Source organism: Dictyostelium discoideum (assembly GCF_000004695.1).
Source record: "Dictyostelium discoideum AX4 chromosome 2 chromosome, whole genome shotgun sequence".
In the NCBI taxonomy this organism is placed as follows: domain Eukaryota; phylum Evosea; class Eumycetozoa; order Dictyosteliales; family Dictyosteliaceae; genus Dictyostelium; species Dictyostelium discoideum.
Window position 1 is genome coordinate 8182130 of NC_007088.5, and position 13601 is coordinate 8195730.

The 13601-nt window shown below is 21.7% G+C and overlaps 5 protein-coding genes across 5 annotated transcripts in view; 3 read left to right on the forward strand and 2 right to left on the reverse strand.

Annotated features, from left to right (window-relative positions):
* The window catches only part of gtaH (GATA zinc finger domain-containing protein 8), a gene marked incomplete at both ends in the record, with an annotated part of 1995 nt that extends 1754 nt beyond the window's left edge, over positions 1-241 (forward strand). Inside the window, one exon of the mRNA XM_637442.1 lies at positions 26-241. Coding sequence (XP_642534.1) covers positions 26-241 — 216 coding nt within the window. The remainder of the gene's footprint in view (positions 1-25) is intronic.
* A 1227-nt stretch (positions 242-1468) lies between these two features.
* On the forward strand, positions 1469-1733 carry DDB_G0277593 (hypothetical protein; the record flags this gene model as incomplete). Its single annotated transcript, XM_637443.1, has 2 exons — positions 1469-1481; positions 1570-1733. 2 exons carry the CDS (start codon positions 1469-1471, stop codon positions 1731-1733), a joined length of 177 nt encoding a protein of 58 aa, XP_642535.1.
* A 629-nt stretch (positions 1734-2362) lies between these two features.
* On the reverse strand, positions 2363-4020 carry DDB_G0277615 (ADF/cofilin-like domain-containing protein; the record flags this gene model as incomplete). Its single annotated transcript, XM_001134588.1, has 2 exons — positions 2363-3120; positions 3210-4020. 2 exons carry the CDS (start codon positions 4018-4020, stop codon positions 2363-2365), a joined length of 1569 nt encoding a protein of 522 aa, XP_001134588.1.
* Positions 4021-4867: 847 nt separating this feature from the next.
* On the reverse strand, positions 4868-8620 carry DDB_G0277637 (hypothetical protein; the record flags this gene model as incomplete). The annotated part of the gene is made up of 1 exon (XM_637445.1): positions 4868-8620. One exon carries the CDS (start codon positions 8618-8620, stop codon positions 4868-4870), a length of 3753 nt encoding a protein of 1250 aa, XP_642537.1.
* A 672-nt stretch (positions 8621-9292) lies between these two features.
* DDB_G0277639 (hypothetical protein) lies at positions 9293-13276 on the forward strand (the record flags this gene model as incomplete). Its single annotated transcript, XM_637446.1, has 1 exon — positions 9293-13276. The coding sequence occupies one exon, from the start codon at positions 9293-9295 to the stop codon at positions 13274-13276; it is 3984 nt and encodes a 1327-aa protein (XP_642538.1).
* Between the last annotated feature and the right edge of the window lie 325 nt (positions 13277-13601).

Genomic DNA, 13601 nt, shown 5'->3' on the forward strand with positions numbered 1-13601 from the left:
ATTAATTTATTAAAATAACGTATAGGAAAAAAGAAGAGAAGCATCAAGATTATTGAATAATGTTTGCAGAAATTGTAAAACAACAGAAACACCTGAATGGAGAAAGGGACCAGATGGCACCAAGAGTTTGTGTAATGCGTGTGGTTTACATTATGCCAAAAATGTGAAAAGAGAAGCTGCTGGTTTGCATCATTTGAATGAAGTTGGTAAAAAGGTTGATTTAACTTCGATTCTAAATTAATAGAGTCAGTAAGAGAGAGAGAGAGAGAAGAAAAAGAGAAATTAATTTTAATTCCTCTTTTTTTGCGTTATGTGTATATATGATATCGAATTTTAATATATATAAAAAAAAAAAAAGAAAAAAAAAACCAAGAAAAAAAAAGTGAAATTTAAGATTAAAACCCGAAGACTAGTTTTATTACCATTCTTTGTCAAATTTTAATCAAATCGATTTTTTTTTTTTTTAAAAAAAAAAAATAAAACTATTTTCTTCATTTAATTCTCCTAATTATAATATTCGGGTTTATTTGTCCCCAAAAAAAAAAAAAAAAAACAAAACAAAAATAATTACATTTACAAAATATAAAAATTAAATAAAAAATTGTATAAAAATTTTTTTTTTTTGGGTTAAAATAAAAATAGTAAATCAGGATTTTATTTTTACTATTTTTATTTTTTTATTTTTGTGTTTAGGAAAAATAAATTAGCATAGTTATTAATTAGTTATCCCATTTTTTTTTTTCCCGTTATGTATTTTTTTTTTTTTTTTTTAAAATAATAGCCCATATAGATAATAGGAGTGTGGTGAGTATGTGGAAATTAAAATTTTAAAATTAATTTTAATTCATTGTTTAAAATTGGCATATATATCTAATAATTTTTAATTTTTTTTTTTTTTTTTTACAATGGGGTTAATATCTTAAAATTGTGGGTGGGTTATGTAGTTTAACACTTAAAATAAGAAATTGGATTCTAATTTCTTAATATTGTGATCGCCATACATAATGTAATTAAGGAGGGTTTCTTTTTTTGTGTTTACTTTTAGCTTTTTTTTTTGTTTTTTATTTTTAAAATTATTTTTTTAAATTTACACTTATTCTAAAATTGTTATTTTACTCATAGTTTCATTTCCATATTTTCCCCCTACTAATATATAATTATTATATATGAATAATTAATATACAATAAGTTTTCTAAAAAAAAAAAAAAAAAATTTGAAAAAAAAAAATAAATATAAAACTTTTTTATTTATTTCTCCCTTTTTTAATATATAATTTATATTTTCTTAATTTATTAATTATTTTTTTAATAAAAAGAAAATTATTTAACCAAATAAAAATTTGCTTTTAACAAAAAAAAAAAAAAAAAAAAAAACAATCAACAATTGTTTAATTAAATCTATAAATAAAAAAATATTTTTAATTTAAAAAATACAATTCACCTTAATAAAAAAAAAAAAAAAAAAAAAATGACAATTATAAGTAAATATTATTAATAAATTATTTTTTTTTGTTATAATAAATTAAAATATCTAATTACATTTTTTTTTTAAAAAAAAAATAATTATAGAATCATTAACATCAATTTCAAAAATATCAGTTAATCAAAAAGAAAAAATTAATACATCCAATAATGATAGATTAAATTTCCAAACTCAAAACGAAAATTCAAGATGGAAGATTCCTTCATACATTATATATAACGTTAAATACAGATTAATTGCATATTGTTAATAAAATTAAAAAAATGTAAAATAACGTTTAGGAAATAAATAAATAAAATAATCTTTTTTGTACCTTAATTAACTTTTTTTTTTTTTTTTAAATAAAAAGTAAAATTTAAGATTTTTATTATTTTATTATTTTTTTTTTTTTATTTAGTTGTATATACTCTATTTACTTTCAAACCAAGATATTTTAAACTTTGAAATTTGGTTTACATTTCTAAAAGAGGAACTTCTAAAATAATTAAAATAATAATGGACAATTAGTAAAGCTTCCCCAGGGTATTAATAAAATTTTAATAAATTAGAAAACTTTTAATTTTTTACACTTTTAACAATTAGCAAGTCCAAATTAATAAAATAAAGTATTGTTCAAAATTATATCTTTATATTTTATTTTTGTTTTTTTTTTATTTTTTTTTTTTTTAAAAGGATGGGTTGGTTTGTTTTTAAAATAAAATAAAAAAAATAAAATATTTTTTAAAAGTTTATATGTTACATAATAAATATATAGATATATGTATCTCTTTTTTTTTCTTTTTTTATTATTACTTTTTTTTTAATTTAAAAAATAAAGAAAAAAAAAAAGGATTATATATAAATTTGTTTTTTTTTTTTTTTAAATTTTTTTTTTTTTTTTTAGGCTTTTACTCTTGAAGAAGTTCCAGAATTTTGAGTGATAGTTTTAGTAACGATTTCAGAGGATAATTCAGAAGGAGAGGAGACATGTAAATCAACATGATATGGATGGAATAATTGTTTAACAGTACCAGAATGAGTACCAAGTTTAGCTCTAAACATACGATTGATATCTTCACCAACGAAATCGATGAAAGCAAATTTGATGGTATCAGAGAGATCGAATCTTTCAACTTCACGAACTAAGCCATAAGCAACGATCTTTGAATTCAAATGGCCGACCAATTCATCAACACCACCATTTCCTTTAGCAATGACAGTTAAAGTGGTATCATTTTTATAACCAACTAAACACCAATTAGTGTCAGTACTATCGGATCTAACATCTTTGATTGTATCTCTAACTTGTTGTTCATCATCGAAACCAAGTGTTGAACCACTTGATTTTGGCACAGCTGATGGTGTTGTAAATTTACTACCAGCACCAGCAAATGTTTTACCGGTTGTGTTTGAACCTTGAGTTGAAGCACTTGATGAACTGTAACTTGAGGTCATACGACCACCACTACCACGTGATTGAGCATCATCACTCAATACCATTGATGCTTTACCTGATGCTTTTGCAACGGTTTCCTCTACAATCTCTTTTGAAATTTCTGATTTAACTGTACATTTAATATCAACATGATATGGTGTAACTAACTGATTTACAAATCCAGTATGAGTACCTAAACGTGCTCTTAACATTCTTGGAATTTCTTTAAAAAAAAAAAAAAAAAAAAAGGGTTAATAAATGTTTAGAAAAATAATATAGTAATATTAATAATAAAATAACCACGGTTATTACCTTCACCAATCCAATTAATATAAGCAAATTTAATTGTATCACTATTATCAATTTTTTCAACGATACGAACTAAACCATAACCAACTAAATTATCTTGTAAATTTGAGATGAGTTCATTGACACCACCATTACCTTTACCTAAGAGAATGATAGTATTTGAATTACCACCTTCATAACCAAAGAGTACCCAATCGATATCATTTTCATCGGATCTAAATTCTTTTAAGGCTTCACGAATTGCTGGTTCATCACCTAATTTAATTGAGTCTTTATTTGAGGATGATGGTGAAGAAACTGAACCGTATGTTGATTTTCTGAAAGAGTTGGTTGGTGAAGTGGTTGATTTTGAAGCACCAGTTTTTGCACCATTTTCATCTAAAACTTTTGAACCTGTACCAGAGATATCTTGAATTTTATTTAATACGATTTCATCAGAGATTTCATTCTTTGAGGTGATTAAGAAATCACATTGGAATGAACCCAAGAAATCTTTAACACCACCAATGGTGACAGAGATTTTACCTTTTTGAAAGATTCCAACTTTTTCTCCAATGAAATTGATGAATGCAAATTTAACGGTTTCACTATCATCGATTTTATCAATCTTTCTAACCAATGCAAATCCAACCAAATCATCTTGTAAATGTTCAACTAATTCTGCTACACCACCTGAACCACTTCCAACTAATTTAATCTTTTCTGATTTTGGTGATTCAAATGATAATAATACCCAATCAGTTGAGGTTGAATCATTTCTTAAATCTGCAATTGCTGATTTACATGATGAATCGTCGACAAATTGTAAAACCATTCTTATTAATAATTATTGTCTAAAAAAAAAAAAAATAAAAAAATAAAAAAAAAATAAAAAGAAATTTTAGATAAGTAAATATTTTATAATATGATAAATATAAAAATAATAAAAAAAAAAAAATAAAAAAAATAAAAATAGAAAAAAAATGAAAAAAGAAAAAATTAAATTTAATTAAATTTAAAATAAATATAAAAATAAAAATGTTGGTTGTATGGTGATATATGAAAAAAAAAAAAAAAAAAAAAAAAAAAAAAAAAAAAAAATAACTGAAATATTCAGTTTATATGAATCCAAATAAAAAAATAAAAAAAAAATAAAATGCACATTCACACAAAAATATACATTCCCCACAATTGTTTTTAATTTAATAAATTTATTATAATAATAATTTTTTTTATTTTTTTTTATTTGGAAATTTTTTTTTTTAACAAATTACACAATATAACATATAATATACATCTCTAAAAAATTATACTATATCTATTTTTTACCTTTTTGTAGTGTTGTGTGAATATATTAAAATAAAAAAAAAAAAAAATAAAAAAAAAAAAAAAAGCAGAAAAATAAAAAAATTAAAATCATAAAAAAAAAAAAATAAAAAAAAAAGAATAAAAATCAAAAATTTTCAAATAAAAATAAAAGCATGGGTTTGGGGTCGTTTCATATGAATTATTTTTTTATTTTTTTCAGTAATAAATTTTATTGCACTTCAACAAAGAAAAATAACCACAAACACACACACACACTAAAAATAGAATTATTTATTTTATTTTCATTTTCAATTTTCTATTTTTATTTCTATTTTTATTTTTATTTTTTATTTATTATTTTTTTATTTTTATTTTTATTTTTTTTTTAAAAAATAGATATTACTTTTTTTAGATTTATTCTGCAAGTAAGTTTGTAAATCTTTATCATTAATGAAATTGTTATTTAAATTATTACAATTTTCAATGTTAAGGTAATAGTTTATGATATGAGTTGAGTTTTGATAAAAAGCGCCAGAAATTGCATCAGTGGTGATTTTAAATTGTTTTGGATAGTATGATAAAATTAGATCACATAGTTCAACATCACCTCTAATAAATGAACTTTTAAATAAATGATTTTTTCTTTTTGAAATTAATGAATTTAAATGTTGATCAACTAATGATTTCAAAATTTGTTGAATATTTGGTTGAATGAAAAACATCTCTAATGGTAATCTTCTAGAATCATCAATTTCCATTTCATCATCATCACTATTATCGTCATCACCATCATAAAATTCTATATCTTCATTATTATTATCATCGTCATCATTAAATTCTATATCTTCATTATTATCATTATTATGATTATGAGCATTTTCATCTTCTTCATTATCATTATTATTATTACCATTTTTATCATCAATTTCTTCTTCTTGTTCTTCTTCTTCTTCACTATTATCAGCATACTCATTTTCTTCATTTAATACTTCTTCATGTGATCGATTAATAGTATTATAAATTCCTGGGATTAATTCTTTGAATATGTCGATTTTTGAATTAAGATTATCACCATTAATTATTGTTGAATAAAAATGATTATATCTTGATACTTCATAAATTAAATGATTCATAAATTCAATATTGAATTTTGAATCCATAGAATGAAAAGCTAGAGTGGGTCCAAAAACGTGATTATTTGAAATTAAATCATGGTAATTTTCGTGCATGAACTTTAGATTTCTATAGTTGCTATAGATTTCTTCTCCTCGGTAAAAACCAATAATACTATTACTGAGTTGAATATTCCCATTGAAATTATCCAATAGGTATCTTGAAATTTCAAATTTATGACAAAGTAGTGAATTTTGAAATAAGATATCAATGAAATTGTTTGAATAATAGTTTAATTCAATTAATTTCTTAATTTCTTCAATTTTCATTATTTTACATGAATAATATAAAACATCTTTTGATAATTTAAATTGATTAATAGTATTTAATGGTTTAAAAAATATTAATTTATTATTATCATCATCATCATTATTCCATTGAGTTGAAAATGTTGAATGAGATGGTGGTGGTGGTGATGATGAACCAAATTGATCATTTTTAGTAGGTTTCTTTAAATGAAATGGTGAATTATAAGTGAATTGTTCATTTCTAATATTTTGATAATGTTGACAATTTAATTGTATCCATTGTAAATATTTAAAGAATGAATCAACTCTTCTAATTTCTAAAAGGAATTGTAAATCATAATTGAATTGGTCGTGGAAATAATCAGATTTTAGAGAAGTTTTTGAATTATTTGAAAAAGCATGGTTATATAAATTAATTGAAAATGATTCAATTAATTTATTTAAAATGTCAAGGAATGAGCCAACTTTTTCATGGTTTTCATTTTCCCCAATTACATAATCAAATGAGAAATCATTTAAATTAAAACATTTAAATAAATTAACACCAAAAACAGTGTGAGTGCTATTATTACCACTAAACTCACTACCATTTAAAACTCCACGATTAAAAATATCAATAAAAACTTTTATACCAGGTAAATTGATAATATACTTTGAAAATTTTGGAGATCTAATATTAAGATAAAAGAAAACATGACATATACCATGATCAATTGTAATTGAGTATTCACTTAATAAATTATGGACATATCTAACTTGATCAATTTTAACACCTTTGGTTTTAATTAATATTAAAAAGAAAAAATTTAAAATCCTAGTAATAACATAATCTTCAGTATCTGCATCTTCTTCAAGTGATTCTTCAAAACCATTATTATTATTATTATTATTATTATTATTATTATTATTATTATTATTATTATTATTCTTATGAAATTTCTTTAAAAACAATTCAATAATTTCAATGAAATTATCTATATCAATAAAACCATTATCATGACAATAATATTGGATTTGTTGGTATATATCAAAGATTTCATCGGATTTCTCGGTATTGTTGTGTCGTATATTTAATTTTGTAATTGTTGAGATTGAATCCATACTATTTATAAAAAGTCTTAGTGATTTAAAACTTAATGAAAAAACATAAATTAAAAATCTATGGTTGATATCAGTTTGTGAGAATAATTGAAGATTTAATTTGAAATTTGGTGGGATGATAATGTTTATTAAAAAATGTCTTAAAAATAGACACAATTCACCACTAACTTCAAAACTTTTAAAACCATTATCATTTAAATAGTTTAAAACTTTCATTCCATCTTCATTTGTCATATTTGGTAAACCATTCTTTAACAATAGACAAATGGTTTTATCTACTGAAGCTATTAAGTCCAATGAATCTATTTTTTTTAAAGTTTCAATATCACATTTTAAAATTGAATTAAAGTATAGCTCATTTCTTTGTTCATCCATATATATATCATCAACATAATATTTAAAATCGATAATTTCATTTGTAGTAGTATCTCTAATAACTTCACAATTATACATACTTTGAAATTGATTAAAAAATATTTTACTAAAATTAATTTTTAAATCTTTAATAAAAAATTCTAATAATGCCTTTTTTTCATTTCTTGCATAAATCAATTCTAATTGTTCTTGTAAATACTTGGTGTTAATTTCACTTTCTTTTTCACAACTATAAAATCTTATATATAAACTTGAAAGTGATAAAAGAGTTTCCATTGAGCAATCTGCCTTTATTTTAGAAATTATAGCATGTTTTTCATTTTCTGTATTACATATAACATTTAAATCAATTAACTTTTTAATTACTTTAAAAGAATTTAAAAACCTTGTACAATGATTTAATTCAATGAATTGGTAACCTTTTTGTTTTATAGGTTTCACTTGAGTTAATGCTTCGAAAAGTGATGGTCTGGGTGGTGGTGTAGGTGGTGGCTCTGTTGTTGGCGCTGAATAAAGAATTGGATTGTCTAATATGAATTCCATAAATTCCAATTCATTTGCAAGTGATAATGATGTAATTTTAAATTCATTTGTTATGAAATCAAAACCATAATTATCATTAATTAAAGCACGTGTTGAATTTAATAATTCTTTAACAATTGTCAAGTTTTTTGTTTTTTTAAATGCCAATTCAAAAGACGACTCTTTAACAAATAAATTGTATGGTTGATTCGTTAAAATTCTAAGTGCTTCAACATTTTCATATTCAATTGCTAATTCTGTTAAATCACAACATTCAAATTGATTTCTTTTATTTTTTAAAAGCAATTGAAATATTTCTATCAATTTTTGATTTTCAACTTTTTTTTGAACTTCAAATTGATTTTTCTTTTCAGTTTCTTTTAAATTTGATCTTTCAATAATTTTATCATCATCATATCTCTTTAAAAATAATAAAAAAAATGATTTAACTGATTCTTTTGTAATTTCAATATATTCATTTAATTTGATTTTTTCAATTAAGACTTCAAATAATTTATTTTTTATCATCAATTCAAATGAGTAGGTTTCTTTAATACTACACTTATTGTCAATATTAATTTCAGATGGATCAATATATTGGACCCATTCTGTATTTTTAATAATATAAAAAATTTCATTAAATATATATTTATTTCTAAAAACTTTCCAAAATAAAAATTCTATTCTATCATTATTATCTTCATCCATTTTCTTTGAGACTTGACTATTTGGTTTTTTTTTTTTTTTATTTTTTTTTTTGTTCGGCCGAATTGTAAAAAAAAAATTAAAAAAAATAAAAAATAAAACAAAATTAAAAAAAAGAAATAATTTGGAAAAAAAAAAAAAAAAAAAAAAAATTATTTTATTTAACTTTTTAACCAAAGAAAAAAGGATAATTTATTTATTTTTTTTTTAATTTTTTTAAATTCATTTTTATACACACCCGGTGTGTTTTTTTTGCAGTCAAAAAAAAAAAAAAATTAATAAAAAAAAAAAAATCATTTATTTTTTGACTTAAAACATTTTTACTTTTTTCAGAAGTGTGCTACATCCAAAGGTTGTTTAAATCTCAAGCTAACAAATCTTTTATTGCATCTGGGTGTGTATAAAAATGTATTTATTATGCGCCATTTTTCAATAAAAATTTTGTTTTGGTAATTTTCACCATGTTGTAAAAAAGTTAAAAAAAAAAAAATAAAAGTAAAAAAAAAAAAAAAAATAAAAAAAATAAAAAACCCACCCTTTTTTTTTTTTTTTTTTTTTTTTTTTTTTTTTCCAAAATTCTTCTTAACATTACCATTTGAATTTGCTGTGTATTTTTACTGTTTTTACCTTTTTTTTTTTTTCCAACATATTTATTATTTTTTTTTTTTTTTTAAAATGTGTGATAAAATAGAAATATTATTTTGGAAAGTTTTTAAAAATCAATATTTATTCAACGAGATATTTAATCAAATTCACAACAATCAATGGATTGAATATGATGACCCAAATAAATATAATGTTTACAATAGAGGTAAATTTGGAGACACTCACTCTTTACTAATAATGTTAGAAAATGATCTACTCCCATTAATTAAAGATAAAATCAAACATGGTGATCATATAGAAATTACTTATGATTCAATGTTGGAACTTTTCTCAAAATTATCAACAGAACCTTCAATAAATAGTAATAAAAATAAAAATAAATATAAAGATGAAGATTATTTAAAAATTATTGAATTATTAATGAAACATAGAAGAGATGAATTTGAAGTTTTTGATTTAATAATGATGGCAGTATCCTCTCGTTCTCCAGATGTTATTAGATTATTAGTTAATGAACCATATTCAGTTATAATTTATCCAACAATGCTTGAAAATGCAATTATGTATTCAAATTTAGCAACAATCAAAGAACTAGTAAATTTAGAACCAATAAATTTTAAAAACTATGGTATTAAATTAATCAGTGAAGAATTTAAAAGAAAATCATTATCATTAGCAGCACACAGAGAAACTCTTAAAACTACAATCACTGAATACATTTTTAATAATCCATCATTATATTCAATGCCACCACCATTATCATTATTAAATATTCAAAAACAACAACATGGGCAACAAGGACGACAAACACAATCAACAAATAAAAGATTTAAAGTATCAGAAACTTTACATTCAAATTTAAATAATAAAAAAAAAAAAAAAAATAACTATAATGATAATGATGATGATGATGAAGAAATAAAGTATGAATATATTGAATTTGAAGAATTTATAAAATTAAAATCAACCAATTTATTAAAATCATTTATGGAATTAGATATAGTAGTTTTAAGTGAAACTAAACCAAATTTTAATTCATTTCTCAAAATGTATCATACATATGAAAGATTACAGGTTGGTATTAAAATTATTCTAAAGTATGGAAATACAATTTCAGATATAAAAAAAAGAGAAGAAATTTTAAAAGAAATCAATAAAATTGATAGAAATAATAAAAGAGGTTTTAATAAATTAAAAGAATTGAGAAAATTAGTAGCAATAGAATTCCCAAATCAAACAAACTTTTATTTCTATTATTGGAAAGCATATCGTGAGAATATTAAAAAACTTGGTAAAGTTCCTAAAAAATCAGGTTATCCAGGTAATATACAAATGTTTGGACACCCTCTTTTACAAGATGAATTAGTCAATAATCAAATCAATACTCAAGGAGGTGATGGAAATATAGAACAAGTAGAATTATTATCATATATTACATATTCAGATAATGAAAGTGATAATGAAGTTGAAGAAGAAGAAGAAGAAGACATAATAAATGAAAAGGAATTATTTAATTTATCTAATAGACTTAGAAAAGCAACTATTTTTGATATATCCAATAGGTATTCAGATTTACTCAATTCATATTTAAAAGCAATTAAAGAATGTAATATTGAAAAGCTAGAAGAGATTGATACAAATAATCCAATGTTTAAATTAGATGTTTCAAAATATCATTGTTTTCAATTACCAAATGAAAAAGAAGATATAATGAAAATTTGGTATTACTTTAATAAACACTCCTTTAAACAAATGATACCAAATTATGATATTCTCATTGAATTCCTTTCAAGTGTAACTAATATTATTCCACCTTTTGAATTGAAAATATCTAATATTAAAGACCCACTATTTGGAAAGCTTGGAACATTTCTAACACATCAATTATATAAAAAGAATTTTAATGTAATTGAATTATTATTAAATAGTTTTGATAATTTTAGTTTTACACATCAACCAGAACAAATATCAGCCATTATAGATAAAGAGAGAGTTTTATTTCATATTAATGGTGAATTACCCCAAGTTGATAAAAAGTTTAGTTTTCAAATAATTAGAATAATTGAATTGATAATGGACAAGTTTAATAAACTCACTAAAGATCAAAATGGTTTTGAAAATATTTCGACAACATATCGTCTCATTTTAAATAATTTATATGATCAATTACTTAAAGTTAAAGGTTTAACAATCGATCAATTAGAATATGTTAGATCAATTATTCCTCAACAATTATTTAATAATAATAGTTTTGAAACCTATCGTATCTTTTTCTATCTTAATATCAGATCTTCAAAATTAACAAAATACATAATTGAAAGACCTGGAATTCCAGATTTTATTCAAAATTCAACTGAACTCCTTTATAATCATTTCTACGATACTATTGGACCAATTTCAAATGAAATTATTGGTTTCGATTTAAGAAAATATTTGAATTATGATTTATTCACATATGATTATATATTAGGTAGAGAATCAAATCAATACAGTAGTAGTAGTAGTAGTAGTAGTAGTAGTAGTAGTAGTAGTAGTAGTAGTAGTAGTAGTGGTAGTAGAGGTAGTGGTAGTAGTGGTGGTGATGATGATAGCAATTACAATAATAAGAAATACATAACTCAATTCGATACAATATTAAAAGAATTAATTAAACAATTATCATTCAATATTTGTACAAACGTTAGTAATAGAGATGAAATTGTTGATGGTAAAGATTTCTTTAATCATTCATTAAATGAAGATTTAAAATTCAGTTTAGATATTGGTAGAAAAGATTTATTTTGGGAATTATTAGATTGGATTCAACAATATATGATTAAAAATGAAAATTTAATGAAGCATCGAGTTTATCAATTTAATTCACCATATGAATCATTATTACCAACTGGTACAATATTTTCAAATGTAAAAATAATAAAAAAAGAATTACCATCACCATCAACAACAACAATTGAAAGCACTTTTTTAAAAATTGATAATTTTGAAAAACCAATACCAAATGAATCAACGATTAAAGTTAATTGGAATTCAGATAAATTAATTCAACCATTCAAACCAATTTCAAAACTAATAAATTCATTTAAATATTCAGAGGAAGTTATGGATTCAATTTGTAAAGTAATGAATGTAAATGAAATTCAAAGATTTATTCAATATAATTTCTTTGTATCGTTTTTTCAAAATGAAATTTATTCATTTTCATTATTTTATAGTAGAGAAGATTTAATATTATTCCTATTAAATAATTATAATATTGATATTGATCTTCATTTCCCATTATTCAAACCAGATAGAGGACATTCACAATATTTAGAATGTAAATTCATCTTTGAAAATCATTTTGAAAAAGTAAAGAATATTTCAAAATTAAATTTAAAACAAAAATGGTTCGAGCTTCGTTGTTTACAATTCCCATTGGTTTTATTAAATTCTTTTTTTAAATACATTTGTAAAGAAAAGAATATCACAAGATATAATCAATTCATTCAAAATGATAATTTACAAATTAGAAAACAAGTAATTAAAAAAACAATTGAAATATTAATTGATCAATTCTTATCAAGTACAGATAATAATGATGATGATGAAGATGAAGATGAAGATGAAGATCCTAATCAGAATTTTGCATATATATTAAAAAATCAAAATCATAAAGTTTTACTCATTCAATCAATTATTGAACAATCAGATACTCAATTATACTTTAAATCAGCTTTAGATCAAATTTTATTGAGAATAGAAGAGAAAAGTTATGAAATTAATTCTCCATTCAATGAAAATCTTGAAAATCCATTTTTAGAATCTTTTATTTATGGGGATATTAAAACTTGTAATATCATTCTCAAGTATTATCCAAATCAATTCAAAATCACAAAAGATTCAATCACTAAAACATTGGAAAAGGAAAAAATTAATATTATTAAATATTATTATAAAGTTGAAAATTGTAAAAATTTAATTAATAATTTTAAAAATGATAATAATTTATTAAAACATTTAAAAAATGAATTATTAAATCATCCAATGTATAAATATCATTTAACTTGGTTATAAAAAAAAATAAAAAACAATTAAAAAAACAATTAAATAAAAAAAAAAAAAAAAAAAACAAAATATAACGTATATTTTGATTTGTTTCCCATTATATAATAATACCAACAACAACCAACAATAATAATTAATAAAAATTTATATTATTGTTCACTAAAAGTTAAATTGTTTATTTTTTTTGCTTTTTAGTTTTTGTGATAGATACTGTAACTGATAACTGGTAGAGTTCCGGTGTTTCATGTGTATCGGTAGTGGTAACGGATACAAAAGTGGTAGTTATTCATCGTCACTCTCATCATTTTCTTCTTCTTTGGATTCACTTTCTCCT